The 17157-nt window shown below is 41.6% G+C and overlaps 1 protein-coding gene across 1 annotated transcript in view; it reads left to right on the top strand.

The window, feature by feature from the left end:
• The first annotated feature begins 5736 nt into the window (after positions 1-5736).
• The window catches only part of LOC134350978 (secreted frizzled-related protein 1-like), a 153984-nt gene continuing 142563 nt past the window's right edge, over positions 5737-17157 (top strand). The window contains exon 1 of the mRNA XM_063056922.1: positions 5737-6641. Coding sequence (XP_062912992.1) covers positions 6113-6641 — 529 coding nt within the window. The 5' untranslated portion in view covers positions 5737-6112. The remainder of the gene's footprint in view (positions 6642-17157) is intronic.

The following is a 17157-nucleotide window of genomic DNA, read 5'->3' as shown; positions in this document are numbered from 1 at the left end:
TTAGTTCAGATTGGTTTAGTTGACAAGCTGGAAATTAATGACGAGAGAGAAGCAGAGGGCTTCAGGGAGTGAATGCTGGAGCCTTCAGCCTTGCCATCTGGCAGCATGGTCACCGGTAATGGAGTGAACATAATTGAGGACGCCCCGAAGGCCAGCATTGAAGGCAGACAATGACCTTGAATGCAGGCAGACCAGGAGAAAATTGCAGATATAGGAAGGAGCAAAGTCATGGAGTGAATCATATCCATCCCTTCACTTACAGCAATGCAGTCGTCAACTTTGATATGGAAATTTTCCAATCACGTCTTCATTGGCAGGCTACAGTGAGAGACTAAATGCAATCTTCCATTACATCTGCTTAAATTCATAAATTAAATCGGTTTATTAGTGTCACATGTACCAAGATACAGAGAGAAACTTTGTTTCACATGTCCTCCATACAGATCATTTCATTACAATGGTGTATTGAGGTAGAGAGGGATACTGAGGGCAGACATGATGAACCAAGTGGCTTAATTTTGCTCTTATATCTTATGGTCTAAGACAATAACACAATCCTGAATAAAATGTTACAGTTCTCAAGAATTGCACTGGTGGTAGATAATAAGGTACAATCCGTAATGAGGTAGATTGTGAGGTCAAGAGTCCTAGGCAAATGAGGAAGCTCATACTAGGGGAAGTTCAATAGTCTTACAACAGCAGAAGGCAAGCTGCCCTTGTGGTACATGCTCTTAGGCTTTTGTCCAATGATTGAGGGGAAGAACAGGCAATGTACAGGGTGGGTGAGGACTGTGATTATGTTGGCTGCTTTACTGAGGCAGGAAGGCATCCAGAACAAGCCCATGGAGGAGAGGCTGGTTTCCATGATGTGGTAAACTTCATCCACAGCTTTCTGTAGTTACTTGCGGTCACAGGCAGAGGAACTTCCTTACCGAACCTGATGCGTCCAAGTAGGATGGTTTGTATCGTGCATTGATAAAAATTGGTAAGGGTCAAATAGGGACATACCTATTTTTTTTTACCCTGCCAAGGAAGAAGAGGCTTTGCTGGCCATGGTGCCATGAGGTTGGAGTACTACAGGCTATTAATGATGTTCATTCCCAGGAACTTAGCGCTTTCAACATTCTCAACCTCAACACCATTGATGTAAACAGAAGTATGTCCACCAGCCCTCTCCTGAAGTTAGCAGCCAGCTCTCTGCTGAGGGAGAAATTAACATTATTTCTTGCCATTTGTGGACAATCCCTTAATAAATAACTAGGTATCAATTTCCCCTTTGTTAAAAAGAGGAAAAAACACTTCCCACATAATCCTGAAAACTTCAGAGTGATTACCATGAGTTTAGCTCACATTGAATATTTATGGGGTATTTCATCTCAATTTTCTGCAATTTCAGTTGCACTCCATGGCTTCTACAGAAGAAAAAACACTTTACCTCTTATCTTTTTGACTAAACAATGCAATTATCTGTTTCAGGCACATGGTTGATCAACGGCATAACTGTCCTAACTCTGCCAACCAATAGTTGTGTGAACGTTTAACAAGAAAGAGCTTGCATTTAACAACAGTGGTGATTTCCATCCAACCATAAAAGGAATGCAACAGATAAGAATTTTACGAATAACAGAGTCAGATCATCAAGGTATATAAAATATTAAATGAGACAGAAGGGATACCTTTCAAGGTTAGGGAGAAACCTTACATTAAAATGGTAAAAAGAAATTCAAAACAGATACTGTACATTAATGAAGAATTTCTGCACTCCAAGCATAACACAAGTTTGGAAAGATGGAAAAAAAAACAAATATCTTGAAGTAGCATTTAGTCCAACAACACTCAATAGAGTAGGAATATTCCAAGTAATTATAATAGATCAAATGTTCCCAGCCTTGATTTCTATTCTGCTTAGGACTTTTCCAGTGATGACTTGGAATTGTGCAACAAATCCCAATGGAAGCTGCCATAATCCCTTCAGTAAATTCAAGATTTTAGAAGAGCACTGCAGGAAAAATGATACGTAAAGTATAGCAGTAATTCGAGACAGATGAGCACCACCTTCTCCGGTTGAAGCGAGGCCTGGCCTAACCAGAGACACATCTTTTGCAGATGACTTTTGAACTTATTGAACATACGTGAACATAAACAGCTTACGCTCGCTGTCTAGTCACACACCGATAATCCTCATGGCATCCATTACCTAGAAGCATATCATGCAGCAGAGGTGAGTCAGACAATTGGCACTGATTTTTTCTCCTTCTGTCTATTGTCTGTTGTTGACCAACTCACTGACTCAGAAGAGAAAACGGGGCTTAACATAAGCAACACAGGCAAAGTGCTGGAGGAACTCAGTAAGTCAGGGTGCATCTAAGGAGGGGAATAAATGATTGACATTTCAGGCCAAGATCTGACAGAACTGGAAAGAAAAGGGGAGAAGGCAGTATAAGAAGGCAGGGGGAAGGGTGGGTGACTTTCCAAAATCCGAGGCAATCTGGTGGGTTCAAAGATGACTTCCACTGCGGCTCTTGGGTGGATGATAAATTCTGTGTAGATTCCACAGACTCAGCAACAGATGGGGGTCTGGGACCGGTGGATAATAGGGCTGTCTTCTCAGCTGTTTGGGGGTTTGCTTTTACTGCTTATGCTTAGCACCTGTACGTTTCCACTGCAGAACCTTGAAGGCATTTAATGTCTTCCTGAATGCTGCTACATTTGAATATCCACAGGTTGTGATAAGATGTTTGTCAGCAGTGATCATTGTTCAGTAAACCATGCACTTTGTACCTGATCGAGGCTTTGATCTTTGAAAACTCTTCACCATAGCCAGCCTAAAGCTATGCTGGATGTGGTGGGGAATTTCAGAATCAATACCTGCCTTTGCAGACAGGTGGTAGCCATGGTGCAGAATGAGGAACTTTGAACAATACAGCACAGTAACAAGCTCTTTGCCCCACAATGTCTTGTTGAAGTAATTAAGTTCATGACACCTGATCCCTTCTGCCTGCACATGGTGCATATCCATCCATTCTATCTAAGAGCCTCTTAAAAGCTTATATATTGTACCTGCCTCCACCACCACATTCCATGCACCCACTGCTCTTTGTGCAAAAAACTTGTCCCGCACATCTCCCTCGAAATCTCCCATTACTTTAAATGAACGCCCTCTAGTTTCAGACATATTGACCCTGGAAAAAAAGGATACTGACTGTCTACTCAGTATATTTCTATCATAATTTTATAATGTGATCTGCTTGTTCTTTTTGTTTAGTTTGTGTTACAGAAGCTGTTGGAGCCTGTGACATTCAGCTTGGAACTCGATCAAATGATCTAGCGCACTGCTGTGTCCAGAGAACTGCCCCTAAGAGAAGATCTGAGACGGGGATTTGAAAAGGACTGAGAACATAAGCTGACTCATGGAAAAGACCAGAGAAGGGGTGCTGGGTGGTGCTATTGTCACTGTTCTTTTCTGTGAGTGTTGGAGTGGGGGATTGACATGGTCAACTTTTTCCCTGCGGGGAAGGGGTTGGGGAATTTGATGCAATTGTTGCTGATTTTCTCTGCGGGGGTGGAGGTAAAGGATTTTGGGGTTTAAAAGTTTTGTTTCTTTTTCTTTTTCATGCCGGGGTGGAGGTAAAGTTGATGTCTTTTCTTTCAATATCACCATAGTCTTTCTGTATTTCATGGCTATCTGGAGAAGACGAATATCAGAGTTGTATTGTACATGCATTGTTTGACAATAAAATTAACCTTTGAACCTTTGAATCTTTTAAATCTTAGCTCTAAGAGTAGCCTGAAGTTCTTTTCTCTCCTCTCCCTGACCACAAATTCAATCACTTGGGTGCCAATCTGTCCTCACCTTCTCTGCCTTGACAAAGCCACATTAGGGTCTATATGTAACTGTGCGTATCTATTTCTGAAATATAATTAGCTGGAAAACAGGTCATATTTTCTGATGACCTAAGTTGGTAGACATATGGCTGTTGTCCTTAGAGTCACAGATAACATTCATCCGGCTGAGTGAATCTTCAGATGCTTGTGAAGCAAAATTCTTGACATGCATTTTCTTCAGCTGTGGGGTCTCATTGATGTTAGGGAAGGAAGTACTTGTCACTCCCATGTTGGTCTCACAATCTACTTCATTATGATCTTGCAGGCTATTGTTTACCTGTAGTGTACTTCCTCTGTAGCTCTTATACTTTATTCTACATTCTGTTATTGTTTTATCTTTTTTTTTGCTGTAATTCACCGTGTATTGACTTGATCTGAATGAACAGAATGCTGTACCTCGGTACATGTGACAAGAATAAACCAAGTCCAGTGATGAAATCTGACCCAGTTAGAGATGTGGCACCATACCAAGATGTTAGCAGCCTGCTCCACCCAATCATTGGTGTCAATGCCTCCATCTCCATGGCAACCATGACCATGTCTTTCTCCCTTCATTTTTGGACACCTGGTGAGCCTCAGCCAACATTCCTGAAAGAGTAGAATAACTGACGGTAAGCCGTTTAGTGGCTGAGATCTTGCGCACTCTGAGATGAAGCAATTGATTTCTCCTTGATCCACCTCCTTCCACAACCAGGCACATTTACACAGCCTCGGCAAAGAAGGAGGAGCATAAAGGTGAGGAATGTTGCCATTCATCAGATTCCTGGCAGTGGTACGATTTAATTGTGACTATTCTTTCAACCAATTAAAATCTGAATGTGATAGATAGTGTTTCATTCAAAACAGTGAACACATGCTTTTCAAACCGTAAAGCACCATTAGCACAATTTTATTAACAAAGTACAAAGTTCATTAGCCTTGTACCAAGAGATTGGTTAGACTATCCATACCTACATGCATAACCTTTACCAAGACAGTTGCGAAGGTGAAGTAAAGAGGGATTTATGTTTTCTAATTGCCTTCCTGGAATAAATCCTGCAACTCATGTGTGTGTGTGTGTGTGTGTGTGTGTGTGTGTGTGTGTGCACATGTGTTTGTGTGCATGTGCATGTGTGTGTGCGTTTGTGTGCGTGCGTTTGTGTGTGTGTGTGTGTGTGTGTGTGTGTGTTTGTGTGGTGTGTGTGTGTGTGTGTGTGTGTGTCTGTGTGTGTGTGTGTGTGTGTGTGTGTGTGTGTGTGTGTGTGTGTGTGTGCCCGGGCACACACTTGTGAACAGTTTGAAAAGTTCTGTTGAGGTTTTGCCAGCAATAAATTTATGGGCTGATTCCTTATCCCTCTCTCCCAATTTCCCTGAGAGGGGTGGGCATAACAATTGCAGTTTGAAAGGATCTCACATCAGGCCCAAGAGTCTGGGGGTGGGCTGTTTCTCTTTTGTTAAATTTATGAAATTGATCTAAAGCTGACAAGTAGGTCATTGGGCAAACACAAACAGGTCTTCAGGCAAGTTAGACTAAAATTCACCGAAACAATGCTACACATTTAAGAATCACTGCTGGCACACAAGAGTTTTTCAGAAAGCACTTGGATTGTGATATATATATTTTTTTAACCACAATTGTTCCACACTAGCTCACTTTTCTTTTGAAGGATGAAATGAAAGCTTGAGAGCTGGGGTCGTGGACAAGAGGGGAGTGGGTGGTGAATAGTGGTGGGGTGGGGGAGGTGGGGTGCCTGTCATTTCACCTACAAAAAGCTGATTGGTAAATAAAAGCCGTAATTGACACTTCCAGAGGAGTGTAATAGGGGACGGCCACGGGCTGATTGGTTGGTCTGTGAGGCTCATAGTCCGTGATGAAGACAGAGGGCTGCACATTGAAAGCAGTGCAAGCCTGTGGCTAGAAGCTGGATGCTGACATCAGTGGAGCAAGCTTTATAAATCAGCATTCCTTATGCACATTTCAAGCACTGAAGACTGAAAGGTGAATTAAAAGTGGAAGAAAGTGTCTGGCTGGCCTGGATAATGAAAAAGCAGAGACAGGTACTGATATCTTCAAGGCTTTCCTGTTTCTAAAGCAGAGACGTATTAAAATCAAACAATCACTGCTGCTTTCTGTTAAAGACTGTTGCTCACAGATCAGAGATAAAGTCCAGCAGTGGTGGAAAGCAGAGAAAAGTAATATTGACACCTACGCACAGGGTTCTGCCAGTAACAAAGAAGCCAAAGGAAAATGGGCGAGAGAGGAATTTCAGGCAAAACTTGCTGGAACTTTTGCACTGTGCTTCTCACACTGAGCATGGGACTCTTTGCCTTCTGTGCTGCGATGGAGGAGGAAGAATCCAGTTGGCAAGCCGACAGCCGCGTTTACATCAAGCCCCCACACTGTGTGGACATTCCTTTCGCCATGAGGCTCTGCAACAATGTAGGCTACCACAAGATGAGTTTGCCCAACCTGCTGGACCACGAGACCATGGAAGAGGTGCAGCAGCAGGCCAGCAGCTGGGTGCCACTGCTCAACAAGAACTGCCACCCCAACACGCAGCTCTTTCTGTGCTCGCTCTACGCACCCATCTGCCTGGACAGACCCATCTACCCATGCCGCTCACTCTGCGCAGCAGTCCGAGACGCCTGCACGCCTGTCATGGAGTTCTTTGGCTTCCCGTGGCCTGATATGCTAAAGTGCGACAAGTTCCCCCTTGACAATGACTTGTGCATCGTCTTCCCAAATCCTAATTCCACCCTCTCCACAAGCTCGCAAGGTAACACTTGATCTTTTCACTGTCATCTGTCTCAGGTCCCGGATGTTAAAGCAGAAATGCTTGCTCTTCACAAAATTACTTGTAAATCCTGTAAGGGAAGGGGTAACTTTTAAGTGGAAACACAGAAATGACAGTATCTGGTAAAGATGGCACTTTACACCACCAGTGACTCAGATTCAACCCTGACTTCTGGTGCTGTCTCTGTGCAGTTTGCACGGTCTTCCTTCGACCGTGTGAGTTTCCTCTGGGTGCTCAGGCTTTCTGCCATGTCCCAAAGATGTGCGGGTTGGTACCTTGATTGGCGACTGCAAATTGCTCCCATTGTGGAGGTGAGTGGTAGAACCTGAGGGAAGTTGATGGGATGTGGGGAGAGGGAAAAGCGGGATGAATGCAGGGTTAGAGTAAATGAGTGGTAAGTGGTCAGTACAGACCCAATGGGCCAAAGGGTCTGCATCTATTCTGCTTCTCTATATGACTGTATGACTCTTTGATCTCTAAAGTTTCATCTGTTACTGGTGAAGTTTGTTTAAGAAGGAATTCAGGGTGAACTTTTTTTTTGCCAAGTTTTCAAGTAGTTGCTTACCAATTTTAAATTATGGATCTAAGGTCTGCTTACAAATACAAAAGGATATCCTAGAAGCTGTAAACCCAGGACAGACTCACAGTCTAGTGTGTGCTCCCAATTCTTTTTTCCTCCTTTAAATTCAGATGTTTTGAAACTGTGCTAATGTGCTGTAAATTTCAGACAGTAGACAAAGTGGGAAGAAAGCTCAACAGGAAAATTTTCACTGCCTTTTACCGAGATTGAAAGGGTTAGAGAGAGAGCTGGGGCTAGTGGTTGCCCAGATACCAGTTCTGCCCTGAAATGGTTAACTGCTTTTCTGTAACACACAGAGAATTTTTTTTTTGACGAAGGGTCTCGGCCCGAAACGTCGACTGTACCTCTTCCTAGAGATGCTGCCTGGCCTGCTGCGTTCACCAGCAACTTTGATGTGCGTTGCCAGAAATTTTTTTCTCTCTTTTTATCCTAGTACTTTTCAAAATGTCCATTCTATTTTGTCTGTTTCATTCAAAAAATTTACTTCAGACATCTGGCTTGTCAGGGAGGGTACATCTCTGTCAGCTAGAATGAATGTGAGAGGTTAAGCTATTATTTTTGATGGGATGTGGAAAAGTTATAATGAGAACAGAGCTGTCAAATACTGGCCCCGCATGGTTTATGCAGCCTTATAGCTCTAAAAGAAAACATTAACCCTAGGTTTTCTTTAGTAGTTTGTGCTACGAAACTTCCTCTCTCCCAGCTTCTGAGTATTGTATACTTCAGCTGTGAGATGGAAATCAAGCATTGTTTTCTGGTACGTTACCAGCTCCTCCACACCTCCCCCTCCCTTCTTTCTTGACAAAACCCTTAGGAAACAAAGATGTTCGATTCCATATTGTTCTTATTCGGATTCAGAGTAACTTGTATACCTGACAGAACCCGATGAGCCCAATCTTCAAAATGAAAGCCTGTGAACAGATGTCACACATGTTGGTCAGGAGAAAATCTGGCCACTTTCCCTGTTTGCCCTTTTTTTTCTCTTGGTTGCTTAATAGAAGCCACAGTCTTCAAAGTGAGATGATCCATGCTACAGATGTTGCTGTCAAGGCAGATTCTTCAGTGCTGCCCTTTGCAACTTTCGTGCTAATCCCATATTTCATCAGAGATGCTTTAAGGGTGTTATTACAATGCTACTTTCAACCTAACCCAAGCAAATTAAAACTAAAAGTAATTAACTACAATTGTAGGTACTCTATTTGCAGGAATTTCAAGATAGCAATGTCATCAAAGTTTTCACAGTCTGAAGCTTTTGATTACACTATTACTGTAGGACCTCCCCATATTATTCTGTTCATTCTCTGAATTGCATGGCTTTTATTTCTATGTTAGAGTTATGCTTGTTCTTAATTGGCAGCTGTCCATCACAGTTTTATCAAAGCAGGATTATATTCCCACTGCTTCCTATGCAGCATCATTACTGAAGCTTTTTATTGGCCTGTCACTTGTAGTCGTTTCCCTGGAAACGTGGCACACATTAAGTAGTTCTGAAAGGAATTACATCGAGTGGATTTTATGAACTTCTTGAGACACAATGACTGGAGGTGTGATTTTCAGTTAGAGTGATAGTTGGGCCACAGCAATGGGAAGGGAGAGAAACAGGCAAAGTTCTTGATCTTGACAGCAGTTGCTGCTTATTGAGGAAGGGACATATCATCCTCTACAGCATCTCCAATGCCCCTCCCTCCTCAAAAGCTCTGAGCACCCCAAAAGTTTAATCATAAGGTGATTTGCCAGAAAGCAGCAAATTCGTAGTCTCATAACAGTCCAAAGGTTTTGTTGCAGAAAGCAGAAAACTGTCAAAAGAGGAAAAAAACTTGAAATTATCTGCAATAATGAATTTTTGATTGAAATTCATTAACAACATGAATGGCTCTGGAATTGTTGCTCGTCAGCTCAGTCCCCCTACTGGGTTGTGGAAATAGTTAAACTGTTTAATATTTTCCCATTTTGTTCTAGCAATCATAGGACCCTGTTATGTCTTAAAGGGGAAATTGTTGTTTATTTTTGGTTGGCTAATATAACGAAGAGGCTCGGGTAATTTATTGGGCATTTGCAAAATACACAAATAAATGCTTGTTATTTTTGGCTTCTGAACACATACTGTCGAATAAGCACAGTTTTGTAGTTAGTATTCAATTACAAATCCAGCACCAGCTTTGTCACTAGCCCTCTCCTAAGGGCACAACCTCGTAAAGATATAGGTCCCTGGGTGCTAATCATATTTTATCTGGCCAAGTACCTTTAACATATAAACTCTGAAAATGAGGAAGTCAATTTTTCTGCCCTCCCTCATTTTCTACATCTCTTTTGTCATCTATATGACCTTAAATCCAACACCCGAACACATTGGCAATATCTCATAACCTGTGGCTTTATTTGATGACATTGTTGGCAGTGTTGTGAGTTGTTAAAGTTGTCATCAACTCATGACATAAACTTGCAGATTAGCTGGTATACTGAAGAAACTCTATATCCGTCTCATTATCTGTTAGTGTTACAGCCGAAAGACTCGCTTTTCAAGTGGCACTGTTTAAAACTGTGAACGACTCTTTGGCTTCAGCAGAACACTGGAAAAGCTGCACTTCGTCATGTGAATTAATGCCAGTCTAAACATAGCATTTAAATATAACTAACAGGAAATCTTCTCATTTCAACAGAGGAGATTGTCTCTGGAGGTGATATGTATCATAAGCAGAGTGTCCTGACCAAGTATGCAATGGTGCAAACATTCATGCAATGGGAAGAATGCTGTATGTATTTATCAGAACGGACAGCCTGATTTCTGTAATGGTTTGTGTACATCATGTTTATCTTGACCAGATTTGGAACACGGATAAATAATTATTAACAGATTCGCATTTGTGTGTGAATGGCTGTAAATTAAACAGGCAGAAAATTAAACTATTTATTGCCATGTGCTTGGTGGAGTGAAAGAAGAGGATTGTTGGATAGAGGTTCTACTTTGGGCAAAGTCAGTCAGAACATGTCTCCATAACTGAGCAATGCTTTGACAAGTGGATTTTCACAATTTTCCACACTAATCATTTCCAAGTTACAATGCAAAATAGCCATGGCCATGCAATTGGGCAGCATTTTATCAAATCATTTTTTAAACATTTTGCACAGAAGTATTTCTGTTACAGCTGGAGTGGCAAATTTGCTTTCAGTGGCTGAAAATGGATGTATAACAATAACTATTTTGAATTAAAGTGTCAATACACTAACAGCGTGCAACCGAATTTATATGAGTAACATTTACTTTTTAAAAAAAATAAACATATTAATTGGAAAGGATTAGGATTTTTTCAAAAGCAAACTTTGCTGAAGAGCTTCTAAAAATATTTTTAAGTGTCCTTGGATCTATAAATCCAACCTTTGTTTATGTAGCTTTCTCAGAGTCTTTCAAAACAGCGCAATTACAGAGGAAATTCCTGGTGGTATTTTGCTCACCCCAGGTCAGTTTCGAGGGATAGATCTGCTTCTGGTAGCATGTTTGACAAAATGGTGCAAAAGATTGCAGAAAGTCAAGGTGGGCTGAACCAAATTCAGGCTTGAAATTTGGCAGTCTTTTGTAGTGGTTACATATGTTGGTTATGCATGCTGTAAGAAATGAGGAGAATCTTTACATTTGTTTTCATTGTTTATGTATTTATTCAACAAAACTCAAATATGTTGTGGCAGATTATAATTGCACAGGCCCTGGTATGTTAATCTATCTCATTCCAGGGCAGTCCAATTAGACCATAAGAATCAAGTTAGTATCGACATGCAAAATACACACACACAGTCTCTTACTGGCACAGACACACGGGGCACCACAGTAGCTAATACAACTCGGGGTGTTGGAGTTCAGAGTTCAATTCTGACATCATCTGTAATGCGTCTGTCCGTCCACCCCATGGAATGCGTAGGTTTCCTCCAGGTCCTCTGGTTTCCTCCCACAGTTCAAAGGTAGGATAATTGGTCATTGCAAATTGTCCCGTGATTAGTTTAGGGTTAAATCAGGAGTTTCGGGGGTTGCAGAGCGGTGTACCTCGATGGGCTGGAAAAGCCTATTCCATGCTCTGTCTTTAAGAAATAAATGAAATGAAATGAAATAAATGTTCACCCATTTTCACCTGGTCAGGAAATAGCCAACAGAAGTGAAGATTACATTTGAAATCCTCCCTGTGTATCCTAGGAGCATTGAGAGAAATGGTGCTTCTTTACTGGTTTAAATTATTTAACTCAGCGTAAACCAATGATAAAACTTTGAACTACTTTGATCTGTGCAGTGCAGTTTCACACAGAACAGTTTCCATCTGAATACTGAAGTGCAATGGATTTTCTGTCTTCAGTTGTTATAGAATAAACTTGTTTATATGGTGTAAGATCTGTTCCAGGGTATTATATTGGGTCAATGGGCTTAATGCCAGAGCAATGAATTCCACAAGCAGGCAGCAAACTCCACACCAGGGCAGTGAGTTCTGTGTCTGGCTGGAGAGTGGGCTCAATGTGTAGTCAGATCCCTGCAAGGACAGTGAACTCACATCGAGCTTTGAGCACCATGTGAAAGCTAAGGATATGTGCCAGCAGAGTGAACTCCTAAAATAATCCCTGGCGAAAATTTATTGGGAAAGAAAAGGCAACGGACACCAATTTTACTGGTTCTTCATCACACTGACCTTAGTCAACCTGCTCCTGATGCAGTTGTCCCTTCCCTAATACGAGTTGGCTCTGATCCAACTGGATACAGCCCCAGCTCGTCCAGCTTCCTGAACAAAATGAATTAGAATGGGGCACCAACCTCATTCAAAGCCAGTTATGGTCCTGCTCAAGTCCCAAACAATTGAGAACATGTTTAACTGCTGTGTTAAGCTTTGTTAAAGTTTCCACCGGAGGGAGCTACAGAAGTTTGGATATTGCTTTCTGAATGTTTAAACGCAAAAGTTAAAGGATTCAAAGTACATTATTATCGAAGTATGTACGCAGTATACAACCCTGAGATTCATCTTCTCCACAGACAGCCACAAAACAAAGAAAACCATGGAACCCATTCAAAGAAAAGCAACAAACCCCTGTGCAAAAAAAAAGAAATTGCACAAGCAGCAAAAAAGAGCAACAACCCCTACACGCACACAAAAAGAAATCGCGCAAATGCAACAAGAAAGAAAGACAGAAACACAGAAATGAAAACTCAAATCTAAAAGATCCATATTTCGTTCATCTCAGTCTTCATTAGTGCAATTCACAAACCACGGACACAGAACTTCGGTACCATCCTCTGACAGCATCGAGCGAGGGGGAGAGAGAGAGAGAGAGAGAGCGAGAGCGAGAGCTTTCAAACACAGGGATCTTCATTCGGAAGCAGTCAGTGAGAGAGCGAAACCCTCACATGCAGACACCTTCTTCTGACAGAAGCGAGCGAGAGGCTGGTAGACAGTGCTGAGCACTTTTGCCTTGATGTTTCAATCTTCCTCGAAGCTTTCATTGGCGATATCAGTGAGAAGTGGAGTAAATCATGAGCTCACACCACAACTCTAAGCTTCTTGACCTCAAGGTTGCTCGCCTCCCAGAACCTTCTCAGAGACAGCAAAGCTCCAGATCGCTCAATCAGCCGCAGAACGCAGCATTAAACTGTATATTGCAGGCTCCAACAATACTAGAACTATGTTTAAAAGAAAAAGAAATGAAAGAAACAGTCCCTCGCACCATCTAGAGAATGTCGCCCGTTGTAGCATTGTTCACTGGCAACTTCTTAGTGATGTAAGATGCTTGCTTGCTTCAATTTCCTTCTGAGATAAGAAGAATTTATTGTATTTACTGGCTTTTGAGCTTTGATACAACACACCAGTTGAAGCATGCATGTGTATGTGCCAAACTGCAAGCAGACACACGTGTAGGCAAGATTTTCTCCTAATATAGACACGTATGATCACACACCCATACAAACACACATGAACACTTGTTCATCACGTGGACTTGTACACATGTATAGAGTCACAGAATCATAGATTAATACAGCAAGAAAAACAGGCCCTTGGGCTCAACCTTCATGCTAACCACAGTGCCCATCATTTGCCCGCATTTGGCCCATATCCCTCTAAACCCATCTGACCCATGTACTTATCCAAATGCCTTTTGAAAGTTGTTATGGTACTTGGCTCAAACAGTTATCGTACTTTGCCTCAAACGTGGTTAAAAATGTTCAAATATACCACACATTCTCAGATACAATTAACGGAGATATTTATATTTATACAGAAGACAAACACTCAAATTCATAGTCAAACAAGCGCATGTACGCAAACACATCTTCAATGCATAATTTCCATGACATTCAAAGCTCTAAAGGAAATATTTGCTGTATTTGTTTTGTAATTTCTAAATGATCTATAAAATGGGTGGGAAGGGTCATTATATTCTTTTTAATTAAGAAAGCAGAGCTTTACAGCAATGTTACAGTGGCATTAAAGCTCTGTTTTTAATCACAGCATAGTGAGTAACTGCTCTGTTTGTCAACTGACCTGCTTTGAAGTTCACAATCTCATTGCTCAGTGATAGTCTGTAGCTTGGAATAAAACAGCTGTCGAAACGTGAAAGCCTGTAGTGGAAGGAGCAACGGTATAAGAATATGAAAGAATTTCTGATTGGAAGATTTAAGAAGATGTTGATTCGATTGTATTTTCACTGCAGCATTTTCAGCCTGTAGTCAGGGAAACTTTGGGAAACGGACCATGCTTGATGAATAGATCAGCTACCATGTTCTACACAGGCCAGCAGAAATTTGATGTCCCCTCCACCAAAAGGTTGCAAGCACTGAGGAGAAGTGGAATTGCCCAGACAAAATAGGTTGATTAATGCTAGCCAAAAATATTGAGATATGGTGCAAAGGAAGGAAAATTACAGAGCAGCAGTGATTGAGCTGCTGGCTTCCTCCAGTCCTGATGTTGCTGTGTCCAGATGACCTTGGGAGTGACAGAGAGGTATACAAGGAAGAACGATGTAAGCTCTTCCATTGAGGATTAGGCAGACATTAGAATCTAAAAGAACCACAAAGTTCTATTGCACTGAAGTGTATCACTGTGGTAACTAGACTCTTTTCTAAAAGCATGTTGGGCAATCACCAGTGTTGTACAAGACACCAGTGAGGTCACCTTTGGAATGATGCTTTCACCTTTGACCACCCTGTTATAGAAACGATGCTTTTAAGCTGGAATAATTGCAGAGCAGATTTACAAGGGTGTTCCGGGGACTTGACGGACAGGGGTTGGACAGATCGGAATACTTTTGGATGGAATGTCGGATAATGAGGGATGATCTTATAGGGATCTCAATGTGCACAGTCTTTTTCCCAGAGTTGGGAAATCAAGGGTTGGGACGCAGATTTCAGTTGCAGGAGAAATCTTGGGGGTATTTTTTCTCAACCAGATAGTGGAACACACTGTTAGTAGAAGTGGTTGATGCAGGTAAATAAACATAATTGAAAAGGTATTTGGATAGGTACATGGATAGGAAATGTTTAGAGGGATATGGGCTGAAAGTAGACAAAATGGAGTAGATTAGAGAAGAATATTGGTAGGCATGCATGGAGCAGTTATGCAGAAGGGGCTGTTACTTTGTTGTAAGAGTCTATCACAAAACTCATTTCTTATGTTCCTTAATGGGGGGAGTATCGCAGTGGCAGAGGCTTCATCTACTGTCCATTTCCTAATTGCTCTTGAGAACATCATGTTCTTGAACAGCTGCCATCCTTTGGATGAAGGTGCTCCCACAGCGGTTTTGTGGGATGGAGTTCCAAGGCTTGGACACAATTGCAATGAAGGACTCCCTCTGTATTTCTGAGTCGATAAGTTGTGTGACTGGGAAGGGAAGCTGCAGGCAGCAGTGTTCTCCTCCCATTGTTGCCCTTCCCTCTCCAGAAGGATGAGATCACAGCTTTGGGAGATGCAGTCAGATTACTCTTGGGGACTAATTTCATTGTAGGTAGCATTGGTTGCAACCACAGTGTACCAGTGCTGCAGGGAATGACACTGAGAACAGTGGAAAGGCTGCTTCTTCCTGAATGTCACTGTGAGTGTCCTCCCTCCTAGAGAGTGCAAAAGAAGGAAGTGGTGAGAGTGCTGTAGAGAGGTTGAGAAAGGGAGCTTGGAGGGATATCAGTTAGTTGAAGGAATGTAGGAGATATCATTGCTTTTCTTGACCACACAAGCTGCAGCATTTTCAGAATTTTTTTAAAAAGGCATCAATTGAACGAACCAGTCCTTAGGTGGCACTAATAGTCTGTGGTGGAAATCTTCGATTGCCCCTGTCTCTTGAACTGCCTGTGCTGAAGAGTCAGAATTGAAGCCATCAGGACAGAGAGTTGGAAAGCTGGATGCCTTCGCCCCAATGCAATTTTCCGCGTCACTTTTGGCAGATCTTTATGAAATTTTAAATCAACTTTAAAATAAATTAGTTCATCTGATATCACCTTCTGCTGCTGGAAACAATGTTAGCCCTGGAAGACAAATTGATTTGAATAGTGGTTGCAATTATATTCTAAAGACATCTTCAGAGTCAAGTACACAGAGAGGCATTTTCTACACATATCCTGTTCCCAATGCTCCTCTTAATCTTCATGAAACCAGCATGAGATTCTCTGCTAAACTTTATGCCTTGCCTTACAGTTCCTGGGAGACAACACAATAATCACCCTGGAGTTTCAGATTATTTTTAGGAGTTTTCTGCAGACTCTTGAGAAGGCCAATTAGAACAGTTTACTGCCCACTGATTGCCGATTCAAGACGATGTATTTAGTGTTGGAACTGACTGGTGCAAAAATAGCTTATAGATTCAAAAGTTGCACCTCCATTGGCATCAGATCAAGTCAAGGGATGCTGACTTTTGATGTCTAAGTGTAAATGCTTTTGGAAACATTAGAGAATGCAGATGTTGGAATCTGGAGTAAAATAAATAAATAAGACTGCTAGAGGAACTCAATGAATCAGCCAAAATCTGCGGAGAGAAATGGACAATTGACATTTTGTGGCAAGGTTCATTGCCTGGGTGAGTTCAGTTTAAATCAGATGCTAAATTTTAAGAGGAAATCAATGAATTTCTAAAGCAGTGATGATTGCACTGCTACTGTATTAAGTCTGGTACACACTTTTAAGTTCGTTGGTTTCATCAATTGTCTAATTGTACCAATGATTTCCCGTCCCTCCTCTCACCACGCCCACCATAAATTCTGACAGGAATTTGCTGCCAGGAAGTGTGGTTATTGTAGACTCAAAAGGATAAGTAACTTTCCTGAAAGATTGGGAAAGTTGGAATCTTTCAATAACTCACTCAAACATCCATGCAGTGGGAGAAATAGCTTCTTTCCATATTCAGTTCCAGAACTTAAGTGGATAATGTCCTTAAATGCAGCAGTGATCATTTTCATTCATATTTGAAACACCCCATCTTGGCATCAGAACATGTTCTGACACAGAAAATCATTTCCTCAGTGGCAAGATCAGCAAGGCTTAGTGAAACAAAGGGATCTTGACATGACAGTTCAGTAGGACAGGAGAACAGAATCGGAATCTGGTTTAATATCACTGGCATTTGGCAGTGATATGTCATGAAATTTGTTGCTTTGCGATGGCAGTACAGTGTATTAAAAAGAAAAACTTTAAAATACAAAAACACATTAAAATACTCAATATCATCATTAAATGCTGTGTCGTATGATGTAAGCGATCATGGTCTCATGACCATGATTATTCTTGGCAAATTTTTCTCCAGAAGTTGTTTGCCATTGTCTTCTGCTGGGTAGTGTCTTTACAAGATGGGTGACCCCAGCCAATATCAATACTCTTCAGAGATTGCCTGCCTGGCATCAGTGGTCACGTACCAGGACTCATATGCACCAGCTGCTCATACAACCATCCCATAGCTTCCACGTGATCC

The sequence above is a fragment of the Mobula hypostoma genome, chromosome 8 (genome assembly GCF_963921235.1).
Source record: "Mobula hypostoma chromosome 8, sMobHyp1.1, whole genome shotgun sequence".
NCBI lineage: Eukaryota > Metazoa > Chordata > Chondrichthyes > Myliobatiformes > Myliobatidae > Mobula > Mobula hypostoma.
Note: the sequence above shows the minus strand (reverse complement) of the source record. Positions and strands in the feature narration are given on the sequence as shown.